Raw genomic sequence first — 19,177 nt, forward strand, 5'->3', positions numbered from 1 at the left:
TAATTTAATAATTATTTAACATTAATGTAATATGCTTTAACAAGAAACCAAATTATACATACCTGTCAGATGGTTTGTTTCTTTGCAAGTCCTAGAGTTGTGTCCTTGGCGGCCACATGTTTTGCAGTACGTCTTCCCTTTTCCTCTCTTCTTTAGGGCTTTTAACATTTGTGATTCAATTCTCTTGCCCTTGGTCCTACCCTTGTTTTTATATTTTTTAGGAACATGAATCACCAACTTCTCAGGTATTTTGCAGCCCACGTACTTTTCTATTTCTTTCATCTTGTCTTTCTTCTTTGCTGGTACACTTCTGTTACATTAATCATATCCAATATAATATCTCTCAGTTTTTCAATCAAAAGCTTCATGTCGTTATTATCACACTTAGCTACGCTGACACAAGAATAAACTTCTTGCCACATTTCGACTCAAACTTTTCCGGTCGAAAACTTTTGAGAGACATCTATCGCTTTGCCATCTTTGTCAAAGACAGGCTTACTCATTGCAGCTTTTGTCCATCTTTGCATTATGTGCTGTTCGTATTTTCTCGAAAATCTTGGTTGTGTAGAATCCAAAGGCAAGACTCGCACAACAAGCCCATTCTCTGAAACATAGAACATGAACAAGTAATCTCCATGTTATCTAGTGAATATGCTACGTTCCATGACTTATTTGGCATCTGCAAGTCTGTTAGAATATATATTTTTGTCTCATCAATCTTCTCCACATCCTTAAAACGGCAATCAGACAAAGCTGCAACCAATTCTGTCTGGAAGTCTTTGAAAATGTTGTGCGAGTACATTTCAGAAGCATGGACTTCAAGGTTTAACTTTATTTTCCGTGGGATTTCAGAGTGTTTGTTGTCACTGTTCAATTTGGACTGCTTGTGTCTTTGTGCTTCCAAGACACTCTCATAGCACACCCAAAACTCAACAAGGGTCAAATGAGGTGTGAGGAACCTGTCAAAGAAACTGTTTTCACTATCAGACCTAGAAGTAACCCTCATCAAGCCAGACATTGAAACATCTTTAAAATAGGCAGGGATCCACTGTTCCCTGAGATCATACAAATCTGAAAACCACTCGTGTTCTACAAGTTGATAATCAGTCATTATCTTCCCCCATTGTTCTTCGAATTCATCAGGCTTAAGTTGGTTGTTCCAAACACATCTATTGAGGCTGGTCTTAAAATCCTCATCTTAAAACAGTTGATAACTGACTTTTTCTCTTAGTTTCTTCATTATGTGCCACATGCACAGTCTGTGTGTTGACTCCTTAAGCACTTCCGGGACTACCGATTTCATTGGTTTGTCCTGATCAGTAATTATAATTCTCGGTTGGCACCCGCCCATTGCTTCCAAAAATGTCTTAAACAGCCATGTATAACACTCAATACTTTCATCACCTATCAACCCAGCTCCAAACGTTATGCACCTTTTGTGGTGATCAACTCCTGTGAAAGGCACAAACACCATATCGTACTTGTTTGTTCCATATGTAGCATCTCACGATAAAACCTCACCGAACAAAGATGTAGTTCTTTATGCAGACGGATCCGCCAAAACACTCCAACCAGGCACTTGTTTTCATCTACTATAAAATCAAAGTAAAATGAACTGCATGTGTCTTTTCTCCCAATAGGATTTTCAACAAACATTTGTGCATCAAAATTACCAATGTAGGTTTTTATATCCCTGACAAAGTTTTTGAAATCAACCTCAGTAGCCCCAATATTGTCGTAACCTCCACACAGCTCCTTCCAACCTCTATAGGCTTTCACACCACCTAGTTTTAGCACCTTTACCTTTGTGACAAATTGCTTCTGTACCTCTGTCATTTTTCGGTTTCCTTTCAAGAATATTGTAGATTCAAAGCGAAGCAAGTGGATGGTTATGCACTTCATCGAATCTGCAACAATAAAAGTTCCATTTTCTTGGTATTTAAACTGCACTAATGCACGATAGTCAATTCTTGTAATCGGCCTCACACGGCTTATGTCATCACATCGATTTCGCATCATTCTCAAAGCAGATTTCGGTATCGATGATCGCCCTCATCCTTTTCCTACTTTCCTTTACACCTTGCCTATTGCAGACAACATTCCTTAATGCAAAAATGTTTGGTAACTCATTGCCTTTAATCCTTTTTGTTGTTGCAAGTCTTGGCGTATACCCACGATTGTACAATATTCTTTGTATAATAACTCACGATTCTAGCGTTTCAAATACTTGTCCTACTTTAGGTTTCTTTTCCTCTGGACAGAATGGAATGTACTGGAGTGCATTTAATGTTTCAATTCTTGTCCTTGGTGTTTTAAAGCTGTTATTTGTAGAAGAAGACGTAGTTGCATCACTTGTACTCATTGTCTGGGTCAACAGTGGTTAAGTAAGTAAGTATATTGAATATTATTACATCAATAATGCAGTAATCCAATTCTAATATGCTCTACAAAGATTGACAATTTATTTCGTACAAATAAAGGTTCATATATAATGTATTCCTGCGAATGTCCATTATCATGACTTTAAAGGAACATTTATTTTACTGCTAATGTTCATAGGAAATATTGTTGTCCATTTTGATATAGCATATATATAATGTATTAAATGCTAATGACATTAAACAAAGAAATATTCATAATATTATTTTATTAATATTAGAAAAATATTTACAAAAGCCATTTAAGGCTTTCAAAATGGTAAAGCCTACTAAGGCTTATACTGAAAAAAAAAACACAAGATAATACCTAATAACCATAAACACAAGCTAACACAACATATTTCTAAACTAATCTAACAGTCGGAGTCATAATAACCCTCATCCCCAGACTGTTCCTCAATTTCATATTCTTCTTCTCTTTGCTTTAAAAATTGTCGTTCTTGTCTTTTGTGATGTCTAATTATTTCTGCACGACTAGACATAGTCGTGCAGATGCAGAATCTGTCAAGGAGCCGATAATTATTTGTGATAGTTATTACACCATTTTCATTTCCGTGAACCGCGCCTCGGTAATAATCCCTCTACTTTACCTCTGGCTCCGTCCCTATAAGGAACCACTTTGACCAGCCCTTGCACACCATGGCCATGTTTCTCTTTTCTTCCCTCCCAAGTCACTCAAACAAAATCCGGAGGAATGCCTGAGTAGTAAGGAAATGATGTAAAGGACGACTGGGAGATAGTACATCCATCTCCACAGGAATGTCATCTCCATCAAACCAGTTTGAAGAAAACTGGCTTACATTTCATTCCCTATAATGGGCCATGAAATTTTGTTTGTAAGCATCATTCTTGTAGGGAACTATCGTGCATTTTGAGTAGTCCATTGTTTTTTTTTAAGAAAATTAAGTACTTTTCTGAAGAGATTAAAAGTTTTGGTTATTGGAAAAGGTAGGATGGAAAACTAGTTGTGTACTCTTGGGTTTATATAGTGGATTAATTGATTATAAGAGATTAAATTATGTGAACAATTGTGTCTTTTCAACTGACACAAACATAATCATGGTAATTAATAAATTGGGTGAAGTTATCTATGTTACTTTAATCTATTGCATAAAACAGTATATGCACATTATGAAAATACGTAATGGACATTTGAATTAAATGAATTCACATTTATTTTCCAAATAATGTTCCATGTTCTTTTTTAAATAATTTAATGTACCTTTAAATATAATATAATGTACATTTTCCAAACAGTGCTTAATGATATTTTAGTTTTACCTAATTATCAGAAAATGCAAATTACGAATATAGATAGTTGACAATGTATTTTATGGAACATGTTTTTTTATAATTAATATAATGTACATTTAGAAGTAATATTCAAATTAATGTGAATAATTGCGTCTTTTCACCACATAAGCAAGTTATTTCGTACAAATAAAGGTTCATATATAATGTATTCCTTCGAATGTCCATTATCATGCCTTTAAAGGAACATTTATTTTACTGCTAATGTTCATAGGAAATATTGTTGTCCATTTTGATAGAGCATATATAAAATGTATTGAATGCTAATGACAGTAAACAAACATATAGACACAATACTATTTCATTAATATTAGTAAAATATTTACAAAAGCCATTTAAGGCTTTCAAAATGATAAAGCCTACTAAGGCTTATACTGAAAAAAAAAACGAAAGATAATACAAAATAACAATAAACTAGAAAACTAACTTAATATATTTCTAAACTAATCTAACAGTCGGAGTCATAATAACCCTCATCACCGGACTGCTCCTCAATTTCATATTCTTCTCTTCGGTTTTTAAATTGTCATGCTTCTTGTTTATGATGTCTAATTATTTCTGCACGACTAGACATAGTCGTGCAAAAGCAGAATCTTTCAAGGAGCCGATGATCCTTTGTGACAGTGATTATACCATTTTCCTGTCCCCGAACCGCGCCTCGGTAATAATCCCTTTCCTTTACCTCTGGCTCCCTCCCTATAAGGAACCACTTTGACCAACCCTTGCACACCATGGCCATGTTTTTCTTTTCCTCCCTCCAAAGTCGCTCAAACAAAATCCGGAGCAAAGGCTGAGTAGTAAGGAAATGATGTAAAGGACTACTGTGAGATGGTACATCCATCTCCACAGGAATGTCATTTCCATCAAACCAGTTTGAAGAAAACTGGCTTACTTTCCATTCCCAATAATGGTCCATGAAATTTTGTTTGTGAGCATCATTCTTGTAGGCAACTATCGTGCATTTTGAGTAGTCCATTATTTTTTTTTTAAAGAAAATTAAATACTTTTCTGAAGAGATTAAAAGTTTTGGTTATTGGAAAAGGTTTTAGAAATGAAGGTAGGATGGAAAATTAATTGTGTACTCTTTGGTTTATATAGTGGATTAATTGAGTATAAGAGATTAAATTTCGTGAATGGGTTGTGTGTTTTCAACTGCCACAAACATAATCATGGTAATTAATAAATTGGGTGAAGTTATCTATGTTAGTTAAATCTCTTGCATAAAACAGTATATGCACACTATAAAAATACGTAATGGACATTTGAATTAAACTGAAAGCACATTTATTTTCCAAATAATGTTCCATGTTCTTTTTTAAATAATTTAATGTACCTTTAAATATAATATAATATACATTTTCCAAACAGTGCTTAATGATATTTTAGTTGCACCTAATTATCAGAAAATGCAAATTATGAATATAGATAGTGGACAATTTATTTGATGGAACATGTTTTTTTATAATTAATATAATGTACATTTAGAATTAATATTCAAATTAATGTGAATAGTTGTGTCTTTTCACCACTTAAGCAAGTTACAAACCGTCATTTGACATATTGAACAGTTGCAAGACCACTTGCAAAAGGTAATAATTACTTGCACATCCTTATTATATATAATGCACATTTCACTAAGACCGATTGGACATTTCCTTATGAAACGTGTACAAAGACAACACAACACATTATTTTTACATGCAAAATTACTTTTCGCTTACTTCAAACTCGCATACTTTTCCTTTCTCATTATTTTTAGTACATTTTTTCTCACCACAAAGTACATTTGCATTTATCATCCTCCTAAAATCAAACAAACAAACTATAAACCCTAATTTAACACTTTTCATTATAAAATTAATATTTTTGTGGTTCTGTACATTAAATCTAATTAACTAAATTTAATCAAATCCGAAATTAAGTTGAATTTGATTAAATTCAACTTTAACATCATCATAAAATCAATTCAACAACGATTCAGAAAGGAATTAAATAACATTGAATGAACATACCTCAATATTGATCGAGAAAACAATAATTCCAGATGAATGACCAAATCAATTCCGATTTTTCTTACAAAGTTTTGATGTTGAAATAATCAATAGCAGATGAATGCAAAAGTTTGAACAAATTGACTCGATTTGCACTTCAACACAAAGAATTGATGATGAATAAACGATTTTAGATCACTAAATTTGATATCGAAAGACAAAAATTTACAAATTAAGGAAGGATTAATGATGAAATCGATTGATTTTGTTTCGTGTGGTTTGATTTTGTTACGTAGGCTTGATATTGCTGACATGTACAGTCTTATTTTTTGTTTTCCGTGAAATTTTAAGAGAAGCGCGCCTAATCTCAAATTCAGTCTTATTTGATGGACGGTTGAGAGTCAAGTTCACTCTCACGGTTCTCACGATAAGCCCCGTTCTCACCGGAACTCTACCCTTTATTATTATTATTATTATTATTATTATTATTATTATTATTATTATTATTATTATTATTATTATTATTATTATTATTATTATTATTATTATTATTATTATTATTATTTTTGCAATAAATTATAGTCCATTTTTTCCATCCATTTAGGGCAAAGAAAAACGATAAGGATTTCATACAAAGAATAACCCCTATGGCATAAGGCATAAACTCAAAGGAAGTTTAGCCTATGGACAGCCTTTTCATAGTCCTTACTAGGAACTTTCCCTAAGATACGACTACTAACAGTATTTCTGATAATGTGAATGAGTTGAGCAGTAGTTTTCTCAGCTCCTAGAAAAATTCTAGCATTTCTTTCAGCCCAAATATGGTAGCAGACAGCTCCTATACAGCAGCGGAACCACCCATTCTTTCAGTTTCTTATATGCTTCTTTTCAATGCACCAGAGTAGCTCCTTAGAAGGATCAAAAGTTCGGTGTGGCAGGCCAAGCCAGGTGAGAATACCAGTCCAAAGATGTTTAGAAAAGGAGCATTAAAGGAAAATATGACTGTGAGTTTCCTGATCTTCCTTGCAAAGAATGCATCTGTTAGCTAGGGAGAAACCTCTAGCAGCAATTTTATCCACAGTAGCTAGCTTTTCTTGAAGGGCTAAGGTAGTAATCAGTCTATGGCTAGGGATTAGGAATTGACTGTTGAGTGCATGGGCCCAAGGAAGGGCAGTTGCAGGTGTTCTGAACCAGTCATAGGCAGCTTTAATATGAAACTTTCCATTTTTAACCCAAGAATTGAGTAAGACACTAGCAGCAGGTATAATACCAGTCCGGCCAAGGATTTCTTCTTTTACTGCTAGAATGCTCCTATAACTTTCAGAGTGGTTGGGTTTGTTATGAGTGTCCTAAATGGTTTTATGGATCAAATTATAGGTTGTGTTCCATGACACCAAAGCCCATCATGCTGATTAGCAAAACTCTAGAGCCATTTTGCTAGAACTGCTTTATTCCAAGAAAAGAGTTATTTGATATCAAGCCCCCCTCATGCCAAGGGGAGTAAATAGTTCTCCAGCTGGCAAAAACCATTCTTTGCCTCCCATCATCATAATTCCAGAAAAAATCTTTGCAGAGACGATTAATGGCTTTGATAATGTTCTTAGGGAGCAAGACACTGGAACACCAGAAATTCGTTAGGCCAAAAATAACAGAATTCAGTAGCTGAACAATTCCTGCATAGGAGAAGGACTTGGCTGCCCAATGTTGAATATGGGTTTGGATCTTAGTTATGAGGCTCCCATAATTGTCAAAAGTGTTCCTTGCAGTATGAAGGGGAAGACCTAGGTATCTGAAAGGGAATCTCCTCTCAGAGAACCCAGTAACCTGCAAAATTTGATGCTTGACAGTAGCAGGAACCCCACCAAAGTACACATCAGTCTTATCATTATTTGCTGATAAGCCAGACCAGTGAGAAAAAGTTTCCGAGGTTTGCAAGAATGCAGTGACCGAGGGTACATCTCCTCTAGTGAAGATCATAAGATCATCAGCAAAGATCAGATGGGTGAGACCAAGCTTTGAGCATTTAGGATGGAAAGATACATCTGGCTAAGTACAGATTCTCCTGAGGTATCTGGAAAGAATTTCCATACTCAGAACAAAGAGATAGGGGGAGAGGGGATCACCTTGTCTAACCCCACTTTTACTCTGGAAAAATCCATGCACTGAGCCATTTAACTTGATGGAGAACCAAGAACTGGTAATTCATCCTATGATCCAATCAGTGAAAATGCTAGGGAATTTGAGAGCATGAAGAACAGACTTGATAAAATCCCATTGTAAAGAGTCAAAAGCTTTCCTGATGTCCACCTTAATAAGACATCTAGGAGTTAGGTATTTCCTGCTATACCCTTTGACCAGGGATTGAGAAAGCATGATATTTTCATGGATATTTCTCCCAGCTATGAAAGCTGCCTGCTCAGGACCAATCAACTTAGGTAACACTTCCTGAAGCCTTGTTGCAATGATTTTGCTAATGGTTTTATAAAAAGTGGTACAACAGGATATTGGCCTGAAGTCCATAATAGTATTGTTGACCTTCTTTTTAGGGATAAGAGTGATGAGTGTAGCATTAGCTTGCTTGCTTAATCTACCATTCTTGAAAAAAGCTTGAACAGCCTTACAGAAATCAGAGCCAACAGTATCCCATGATTTTTTTAAAAACCCTGAGGAGAAGCCATCAGGTCTAGGGCTTTTGTCCTCCCCAATGCTAAAGAGAGCAGCCTTAATCTCCATATTATCAACAGGTCTGGTGAGCCTGTTATGGTCATCAGGATGTACACAAGAGCCTTGCTGGATGAAATTGACATCAATGGGTAAGGTGGATTGAGAGGAGCCAAGTAGGTGCTTATAGTAGTCAATGAAACCAGCAGCTATATTGTCCACCCTAATTTGCTCATTACCATCTTTGTCAAAAATTCTCCCAATAATTTGCTGATGTTTCCTGTCCTGAATACGAGCAAAGAAGTACTTGGAAGAGGAATCACTATAGGATATGTGATCAATCTCAGCTTTTTGCTTGATGATGGAGCTTTCAAGTTGCTTAAGACTAGTATAAGTAGCAAGAAGAGTCCTTTCCTGATCATAAAATTCAGAATTTGAAAGATTAGCTTGAATTTGCTCTTGACAGTGATGAAGAGCCTCCTTGCTGTCCTTAATTTGCTGAGCCATATGAGTGAAGTTCTCTTTAAGCAGTTTTTTAAGTTTTCCTTTAACATTTTTGAGCTTCTTAAAAAGGTTAAATATAGTGGAGCCTGCAACAGGCTCATGCCAAGCCTTAGAGACCAAATTATGATAATCAGGATGTTCCACCCAACTATTGAGAAAGCTAAATATGGACCCAACATGTTTATCTTCAAACACAGTGACCAGCACAGGAGAGTGATCAGATATACCTGTAGGCAGAAAAGAGGCACAGGTACCCGGGAAAGTGTTCAGCCAAGAGGAGTTTGCAAGAGTCCTATCAAGCTTAGACCAGACAATGGAAGAGACATCCTGCTTATTTGTCCAAGTCATCTCACACCCAGTGCTGTAAATATCATCAACCCCATAACGGAGGATGCAAGAATTAAAATCCAAAATGTCTCCAAGATTAGGAGGAGTACTACTAATCCTTTCACTGACATCCCTAACCACATTAAAATCATCCAAAATAAGCCAATGCTGCACTTGAGTACTGATCTGCTGGAGATTAACCCAGAGATCATCACGAGTCCTAGTCTTATTGCTAGCATAAACCATAGTCAGATGAAAGATATGCCCAGTGGCATGATGAGTGGCCTCACAATGAATGAATTGGGAATGAATCTTGAGGATAGTGACAGTTACATGTGCTGGCCTCCAAATGAGCCAAATTCGACCATTGTAGTGAGCAGCATAGTTGTACAACACATTATAATTCCTATAATGTTGCTTGATAAGAGTTTTTGCAGCTTTTTCCTTAATTTTAGTTTCCAGAATTCCAATAATATCAACATGAGTATTTCTAATAAAATCCAACACTTCTTGTTGTTTGAGAGGATCATTTTCCCCTCTGATGTTCCAAGAAGAGATCTTGATGGAATTTTATCAGGAGGGTCCTTTTCCCCTATTGTGTGCTCCATTCTAGCAAGCTCAGATTTAACAATCAGAATATCCAGAGTTTCCTGATTCACTGGTGTGAGAACCATAGGTGGAACATCCACTAGGACAGATGATGAGGCTCTATTCAAGGCTATTTGAGTATTGGTCATCTCATATCCATGTCTGCATTCTAGATGCATTTCAGTAGCTTGAGCAACAGTAGTTTCCAAATGAGGAGAGATCTGAGCCTCCTGCAGAGAGGTAACTACTGACCCAATACTAGCTGAGGTATACCTAGCAGAGAGTAAGAAGTCATCAAGGCTTCAGAGTCTACAAGGGAAGAGATTCCAGTGTTAATGGTCTGAACTGGATGAGTCTCAACGAACTCATCACCATGTCTGCATTCTAGATGCATTTCAGTAGTTTGGGCAACAGTAGCTGTCAACTGAGGGGAGGCCTGATTCTTCTATAGAGAAGTAGTTGTTGTCCCAATACTAGCTGAGGTACCACCTAGCAGGGGGGGGCAGTCAGCAAGCCTACAGAGTTAGAATTATTCGGTAAAATAACCTCAACTTCAGATTCCACTAGAGGAGAGAAATTGTTATGAGTGGGCAAAGGGGAAACAGATGAGGTAGGTGTCAAGGCTCTCTTCAAGGCTATTTGAGCCTTGCTCACCTCCTCCTTCCTGCTGCATTCTTGATGTATTCCAGTGGCAATGGTCTAAACTGGATGACCAATTCTAGAAGGGTCATGTTGGTTAGTCCTAGCCACTAGGGTACCACCTAGCAGGCAGGGTGTAGGAGCCACAGAAGATCCCTTCTAGATTGGCTTATAAACCTTTGTTGGGGCCTTTTTTTGGGATAGTCTTTGGTTTCCCTTTTTTACAAGTTCGAGCCTGATGCCCCATTTTACCACATTCTGCACAGTAATAGGGTAGCCATTCATAGTCTACTCTTTGCTTGGAGGGACCAAAAGGGGTGTTAATGGTTATCAGCTTAGGAAGAGAAGAGGAGATATCAGCTTCAACCATAACCCTAGCAAAAGACAACTATTCTTTGCAAGTGGTGGGCATATCAGCAAACATTGGCCTCCCAATTTTACTGGCCATTTTGCTGAGGACTGCAGAGGACCATAGATAGGGGTCTAAATCAGGAAATAAGACCCATATAGGGATAAGTGAGACCCTATCCATAGTAGTAGAGAAAGATGGGGACCATTGCTTCAAGATGATAGAATAGGATCCCATTTTCCAAGGGCCACCCTTTAGAACATTAGTCATGTCAGTCTCAGTTTGAAATCTAAAACTAAACCACCCCTTTTTAAAGTATTGGACAATTGGTTTAGCAATGTGTCCCCATTTTTTATCAACATAGGTAGTAACCTGAGCCAAAGTTGGCTTTGATCCAAGAACATTTCCCATTAAGGTGAATTTCTATAGCGTCAATTCCTCTTGGAAATCTTCCAAATCAATGGCAATTTCAGAAGATCCCTTACTTTGCTCATGAAAGAATAAGCTCATGCCTATGGGGTTGTTTGGTTTTGCAACATCAGCCCAGTTTTTACTAGGTTTCTCCTGAAAAGTTGCAGGGTCTATGATTGGAACATAAGATGCAGGTAAACCAGAAGAACAAATGGTGCTAGAAGGAATGATCACATCACCAGAAACATCAATAATCCTAGCTGCCTTAGGGTTAGAGGGTTCAACACCAGGCTTAGCAACAGTACTAGGATTAATCATGTTACTCAAAGAATGAGGTTTAGTAGTTGTCAATTCAGTAACAATCCTTAAATTGTTTCCATCAATGGCGATTGTCGTAGCATTAGATGGAGCAATAGGACGTTTAGGAGAACTAACGCGAATTGTGGGAGTATTACGCACAAGATTTCTAGGTTTAGCAGCAGAAATCGCATCAACAATCAAATCATTAAGACATGGAGAACTACGATTTGGGAAAAAATGGGTTTTCGAAGAAAAATCAGAATTACACACCAAATCAGTATCAAAGTGATCAGTAGCTGACTAAGGAATCCAAATCAGAATTATTATTATTATTATTATTATTATTATTATTATTATTATTATTATTATTATTATTATTATTATTATTATTATTATTATTTATTTATTTATTTTTTTGCAAGAAAGTTGTACTCATCTATATTCATCCAGTAAGGGAAAAAATAAATGAGAGAGATCTTACGAAAAAACAAAATACCACAAAGAACACACTAGGAGAACCTGACACACTATGTTACTTGTTTACAAACCAAGATCTAAGCTGAGGGATATTACTAACTGACAGCTGCGTGTTTATAACCCACTGCAATTGTTTAGCAACAAGCTTTGGGCCCTTCACCTTGTCCTTGAAAATTCTATTATTTTTTTCCTCCCAAATCGAAAAGACCAAGCCTGCCAGACAACTAGTAACCAAGACTCGCTTCCAAGTAGGTAGTCCTTGCTTAATCAAAAGAATATAAAGCCAATTCTTCAAATCAATATCAGACCAAGAACCAGACAGACCAAGCCATTGCATCATTAATCTTCTAACCTGCCCAGAATAAGGGCATCTAAAAAAAAAGACGACGATGGGTTTCCATGGCTCCTTCAGACAAACAACACCAGTTCACCATAGGATATCCACGAGTACAAAATCTGTCAATGGTGGATATCACCTTAAGAGTGGCCTGTGTAACACAGATTTTATGCTTAGGTAGGATATCCGGATAAGACAGAGCCTTAGTCCACCCAAGCTTACCTCGTTTCCTCCTGAAAATATCATACGCCTTATGGACAACAAATTTCCCTTTAACAACACAAGAAAGCAAGGCTGTCTGGGCACCAAGCTGTCCCCCTGTGATTTCCAACAGATAGTCTTTAACTTTAAGAATCGCACGCCAACTCTTAGCATGGTGTGGTTTGCACTGTACTGACCAGATAGAGGAGTCAATCATATTATAGGACTTAGTCCATTGATCCTAGATACCTTCCCTGTTTTGAGTTAAGAGCCATACCCATTTACAAAGTAGGGCTTTGTTCCAACTCAAAAGCTCTTTAATGTTGAAACCTCCTTCCTGCCAGGGCGAGCAGATTGAAGCCCAGCTCTAAAAAATCATCTTGCGTTTGCCAAAGGGAATACCCCAAAAGTAATCCTTACAGAGCTTATTTACCAGCTTAACAACAACTTTGGGTAAAAGCAAAGCTTAGCACCAAAAATTCTCAAGTCCAAACAATATAGAATTAATAAGCTGGAGTTTGCCTGCATAGAAAAGGAGATTACCAGTCCAATGGTGAATAGCAGCCCGAATCTTATCCACCATAGCTTTGAACATGTCAGGAGCCAGCCTACCTAGGTTCAGAGTGACCCCCAAGTACCTGAAGGGAATCTGAGCCTCAGAGTATCCAGTGGCAGCCTCAATATGCTGCATAACTTCGTCAATAACCCCTCCATAGTAGACGCTGGTCTTGGAAGGATTAGCATGGAGTCCAGAGATTCTTACAAAATTACCTAAGCTCTCTGCAACAACTACCACAGAAGGAACATCCCCCCTTATGAATACCATGAGATCATCAGCAAAGACAAGATGATTCAATCTGAGCTGAGCACACTTAGGATGAGAGGAAACTTAGGGAACGAGATGAAGGCTTCTAAGCCGTTTAGAGAGAATTTCCATAGTTAACACAAAGATATAAGGAGCAATAGGATCTCCCTGCCTGACCCTAGACCTACCTGGAAAAAAACCACAGAGGTTGCCATTAATCTTCAAAGAAAACCAAGGTGAAGCAATGCATCCCATGGTCCATTTAACAAATTTAGAAGCAAAGCCCAGACCTAGCAGCATCTGCTTGATAAATTCCCACTGAAGGGAATTAAAAGCTTTTTTGATATCCACTTTAATTAAACATCTGGGAGAAATGAGTCCTTGATTACAACCTTTGATTAAGTTTTGAGACATCATAATATTTTCAAAAATATTACGACCCTTAATAAAGGCCGTTTGCTCATTACCAACCAACTTAGGTAGGACCTACTGGAGCCTATTATCAATAATCTTACTAATAGTCTTGTAAACCACAGAACAACAAGCAATAGGCCTGAAGTCTTGAACAGTAAGGGGCACCTCCTTCTTAGGAATAAGAGCAAGGAGAGTAACATTCACCCTCCTCTGCATCTTTCCTTTCTGAAAATAATCCTCAACTGCAAGACAAAAAGAGTCACCAACAGTATCCCAAGCTTGCTTAAAAAACCCTGAAGAGAAGCCATCCAGCCTAGGACTTTTGTTAGATGAAATACTAAAAAGAGCTTGCTTGATCTCACCCCTAGTAATAGGAAGAGTAAGCTGGGCCCCAACATCATCTGAGAGCCTTGGACCAGAGGAAAGAACAATGTCACTAATGGGTTCAACCTCAGTGCTCACACCTAACAGACTGGTATAATACTCCACAAAAGCAGTATTGACATCATCAATTCCATATCTCATAACCCCATCTTTGTCTTTGATCATGCCAATAGTACTATGATGCTGCCTAAGTGAAATTTTTGAGAAAAAGAAGCTAGAGGAGCAGTCCCCTTTTCTTATATTATGCACCTTGGCCCTTTGAAACAACAAATCAATTTCCATTTTGTTAAGAGTAGCATACTGAGCAGTCAGAATTCTTTCTTGCTCAATTAAGGAAGAGGAAAACAAATCTGCCTGCAAAGCTTTCTTACAAGCATCCAGTTGCTTCTTTATAGCCAGAGCTCGGCCAGAGATATTAGTAAAGTCTTTCTTATGCAAGAGCTGAAGAGAAGACCTTACAGCTTTGAGTTTGTGGAATAATTGAGTCATAGGTGATCCATAACTAGAAGTGTTCCAAGCTGTAGCCACTATTCCCTTATAATCAGAGTGACCCTGCCAAACATTAAGAAAGCTGAAACTCCTTTTTATAAGTCGGGAAGGAGCCACAGAGACCAAAAGAGGAGAATGGTCAGAGATTCCAGGGGACAGGCTAGTAGCAAAGGAAGAGGGAAACATAGCAAGCCAGTCAGGGTTGACCAAAACCCTATCCCATCTAGCCCAGGTTCTAGTAACTATTCCTTGTTTATTCGACCAAGTGAAATCAGACCCCATGCTATGCATGTTATCCAAATAACACTGGGCCAAACAAGAATTAAACTCCATTATATCATGAGTGGAAGGAGGGTTGGGACCAACTCTTTCACTCAACCTTCTAACTACATTAAAATCTCCCAAGATAATCCAAGCTTGAGTAATAGTAAGAGAAATAGCAGTCAGTTCATGCCACAGCCTCACCCTAGCTCTAGGGTCATTCAGACCATAAACAAAAGTAGCAGTTATAGTCTGATTGGTTCCTTTAAACAAGACATCACAGTGTAATAGATGCTCACGAAGGACAAAATTACTAAGAGCCACAGTGGAAGGATTATAGAAAAGCCAAATCCTACCTTGAGCTTTATTACTAACAACACCATACTGAGGAAACTGAGACATTATTGAACTCTCTTTATTCTGCTTAACATGGGTCTCCACCAGGCCAAGGAGATCAAGTTTATTATCAGAAAGAAACCTACTAACTTCCAACTGCTTAATACTATCATTAAGCCCTCTTATATTCCAGATAGCTATCTTCATGTTTTATCAGGGGGCATAGGCTCAACAACATCCACTAATACCTGACTAGTGCCAGTCTCAAAATCCTGGGCATTCTCTTCAGTAGCAAGAATAGAAAAAAGTATTCTGAAGGGAGACCTCAGTGTCAGGAGCACTATCACACTATCTCGGGACCCATCAGGCTTTTCCACCACCATTGGCCTTTTAACCCTTGCCTTAGAAGAACCAGCCTTACTAGGACCAGTAGAACTGGTGCCACTAGCAGGAGGAGCTGGAGTTGGGACAGAAGCTGCTGGGACCTGGGCAGGGGCTTTTTTACTCTAGACAGCCTGAACAACCACCCTATCCTTATTCTGCTTACAGAAATTTTCAGTGTGCCCAAGCTTCCGGCAACATTGACAGTAAAATGGCTTCCATTCATACACAATGTTCTACACAATATGCCCATGGTAAGGAGTATTAATTATAACTTGCTCAGGAAGTTCTGAAGCCAAGTCTGCTTCCACTAGTACTCTTGAAAAGGAAAGACGAGCCTTACAAGTAGTAGTCATATCAGCATAAAGGGGCTTCCCAACCTTGCTAGCAAGTTTGCTCAACACAACATCAGACCAAAGAACATGATCAAGTTCAGAAAAAGGACCCAAATAGGAACCACAGAGAATTTATTCATTTTCATTGAGAAATTTGGAGTCCACTTCTTCAAAACCAGGGAATTACTACCCAAAGACCAAGGCCCCCCTTTTAAAACCTCGTCCATGTCCTCAGCACTAGTGAATCTAAATGAGAACCATCCTCGTCTGAAGTATTAGATAGCATGTAAGAAGACATGGTTCTAACTTTTGGTGACATAAGCTTACATTTGATCTAGAATAGGTCTGGCACCCAGAACAGTACCCATCAAAGTAAATTGCCAGAACATCAACTCACCTTCCACATCATCCTCAGAGACATCAATTTCAGTAGATGATGCACTATGTTCACAATAGTGGAGACTCATACCAACCTTAGGCTTAACAACCTTATTCAAGCCAGGCTTCTCTGCAGCCGCTACAACCGGAGCTGCAGTAGGAGCCTCAGACGCTTCCAAATTGATTCCCATCCCTAAACTAAGCTCTAAGGAAGGCTTTTCCGGGGGAGGGGCTTCGAACGTTGGCTCAATTTCCTCCATCAAAGCATCACCAGAGGACGAAGAGAACTAATAACCGAGTTATAAGTCGTAGGACAACCCTGACTACGAGCAGCAGAACCTATCAAACCATTAACAACAAAAGGAGCACGAATATCACCTGAATCCACATTAGAATCCACATTCTGGGCACCAACCGCTACATGATGCAACACCGGATGCCCACGAGCTCTACCACGGAGTCTAGCCATGAACAAAACAAAATAAAGAAAGAAAAAATAAGGAGATTTAGAGTAAAAGAGAAGAGAAATCGGGAAATCTAGGGTTTGTCGCAAAATCGCTTGATCGCAGAGAGAAAGCGCTCTCTCTCTCTTCATCATTATCATTATCATTATTGTTATTATTATTATTATTATTATTATTATTATTATTATTATTATTATTATTATCAAGGTTTTTCTATCCTATGCCCACTAGGCATAGGATAAGAAACTCAAAGAGGAAAGTATTAATGATGTTTTCATGGGAAATTACAATATTCTATCACTTTACAAGAAAAACATCATTAATTATTTCCTCTTTTTGTTTCTTATCCTATGCCTAGTGGGCATAGGATAGAAAAACCGTTATTATTATTATTTTTATTATTATTACTATTTTTTTTTGCAAGAAGGTTATACTCATCTATATTCATCCATATATGGAATAAGGTGAGAAAAGATCTTACAAAAAGCAAAACACCATAAAAAACCAACTAAGTAATACATGAGCAAAGCTAATTAACTGCTAGCCAACATCTAATTTGATCAGACTTGCTAACTAAGAGCCTAGTCTTTAAAATCCACTAGAGCTATTTAGCCACGAGGACAGGATCCTTAGCAATGACCCTAAAGATGCGGTTGTTACGTTCCTCCCATATAACAAAGACTAAACTAGCTAAGCAGCAAGAAACAAGAGCACACTGCCAATGTCAGACCCCCTAATCAGAAAGTTTATAGAGCCAGTTCCTCAGATCATGATCAGACCAGACCCCTGTTAAGCCTAACCAACACAGGACCTGTCTTCTGACACACTAAGAATAAGAACAACGAAAGAATAAATGCCTGTGAGTCTCCATAGCCCCTTCACAAAGATAGCACCTATTAACTAAATGGTAACCTCTAGCACTTATCTTATCAATAGTAGAGAGAACCCCGTGAGCAGCTTGAATGGCACAGATTTTATGTTTAGGCAGAATCTCAGAGAAAGATAGTGCTCGCATCCATCCAAGTCTATACCGTTTGGTTCTGAAAATATCATAGGCAGCCCCCACTATATATATGCCTTTCTTAACATAAGAGTTAAGAATATCCTGGGCACCAATAGAGTCACCAGCAATAGCCAATAGCTGGTGTCTAATCTTAAGTAAAGATCTCCAACTTTCAGCATGGTGAGGCTTACACTGGACACGCCAGATAGATGCATCAGACATGTTATAAGCCTTAGTCTATTGATCCCAAATGCCATATCTGTTCTGAGTTAACAGCCACAACCATTTACTTAGAAGTGCTTTATTCCAGCTTAAAAGTTCCTTAACATTAAAGCCTCCCTCAATCCAGGGTGCACAGATAGAACCCCAAATCTGAAAAGTCATCTTTCTCTTCCGAGTAGGAATGCCCCAAAAATAATCTTTACAAAGTTTATTTACCAACTTAATGACCACCTTGGGAAGGAACAAAGTAGAGCTCCAAAAGTTTTCAAGGCCAAATAGCACAACATTGATCAATTGAAGCTTACCTGCATAAGATAACATGTTGCCAGTCCAGTGATGTATAGCAGTCTGAATCTTGTCCAACATAGCCCTATAGAGACTAGGAGCCAGCCTACCAGGATGCATGATGATACCCAGATACCTAAAAGGAAAATGCTCCTCAGAATACCCTATAAGTGCACCAATTTGTTGCTTAACCTCATCACTAACCCCTCCATAATAAATACTTGTTTTAACAGGATTTGCATAAAGGCCAGAGCACTTAGCAAAGTCATCAAGGTAGCTAGCAACAACAACTACTGAAGGCACATCCCCTCTCATGAATATCATAAGATCATCAGCAAAAACCAAATGGTCCAGTTTTTGTTTTGCACATTTAGGATGAAATGATACATGAGGAAGGAGGTAAAGTCTTCTAAGTTGCCTTTGAAGGAAATGTAGATTCATATACATACTAACATACTCATATATGTCTAAATTAATTTGTCATAAAATTAAATATGGATTTTATGCATGCAAACTAATAAACAAAGTAAGGAAGAAAAATAATTTTCTCACCATAAAATCGGATTTATGGGCACAAGTGAGTTCACCTACTCACTTGTTCTTGAGCTCTCCAAATGGAAGAACAAGGACTCAAATGTAGAATCCCTCCCAAAAGCATATACCCAAGGAATACATCTTAATAACCAATATTATTTAGATCTAGCAATAATATTAGTTTTGCATTAAAATATGACACAAAAATAATTTTTGTTCTCTTGAAAATTTCGGTCAAGAGATAGTAATCTTTGTGAGTTTATTTCTCTAGATTTCATAATATTTAGAGAGCATGTGAATTTTTCTTACTCTAGGAAAAATGTTAGTGTAAAGAATGAATAATAATCATGCA

The 19,177-nt window shown here is 37.6% G+C and overlaps 2 protein-coding genes across 2 annotated transcripts; both read right to left on the minus strand.

Annotated features, from left to right (window-relative positions):
- Positions 1-526: 526 nt before the first annotated feature.
- Positions 527-1,111, minus strand: LOC141629400 (protein FAR1-RELATED SEQUENCE 5-like). Its single transcript, XM_074442411.1, has one exon. It carries the CDS (start codon positions 1,109-1,111, stop codon positions 527-529), a length of 585 nt encoding a protein of 194 aa, XP_074298512.1.
- A 5,294-nt stretch (positions 1,112-6,405) lies between these two features.
- On the minus strand, positions 6,406-7,911 carry LOC141629401 (uncharacterized). Its single transcript, XM_074442413.1, has 4 exons — positions 7,864-7,911; positions 7,268-7,753; positions 6,798-7,089; positions 6,406-6,578 (listed from the first exon to the last, which is right to left on the minus strand). The coding sequence occupies exons 1-4, from the start codon at positions 7,909-7,911 to the stop codon at positions 6,406-6,408; spliced, it is 999 nt and encodes a 332-aa protein (XP_074298514.1).
- Positions 7,912-19,177: the final 11,266 nt, after the last annotated feature.

The sequence above is a fragment of the Silene latifolia genome, chromosome Y (assembly GCF_048544455.1).
Source record: "Silene latifolia isolate original U9 population chromosome Y, ASM4854445v1, whole genome shotgun sequence".
Taxonomy (NCBI): domain Eukaryota; kingdom Viridiplantae; phylum Streptophyta; class Magnoliopsida; order Caryophyllales; family Caryophyllaceae; genus Silene; species Silene latifolia.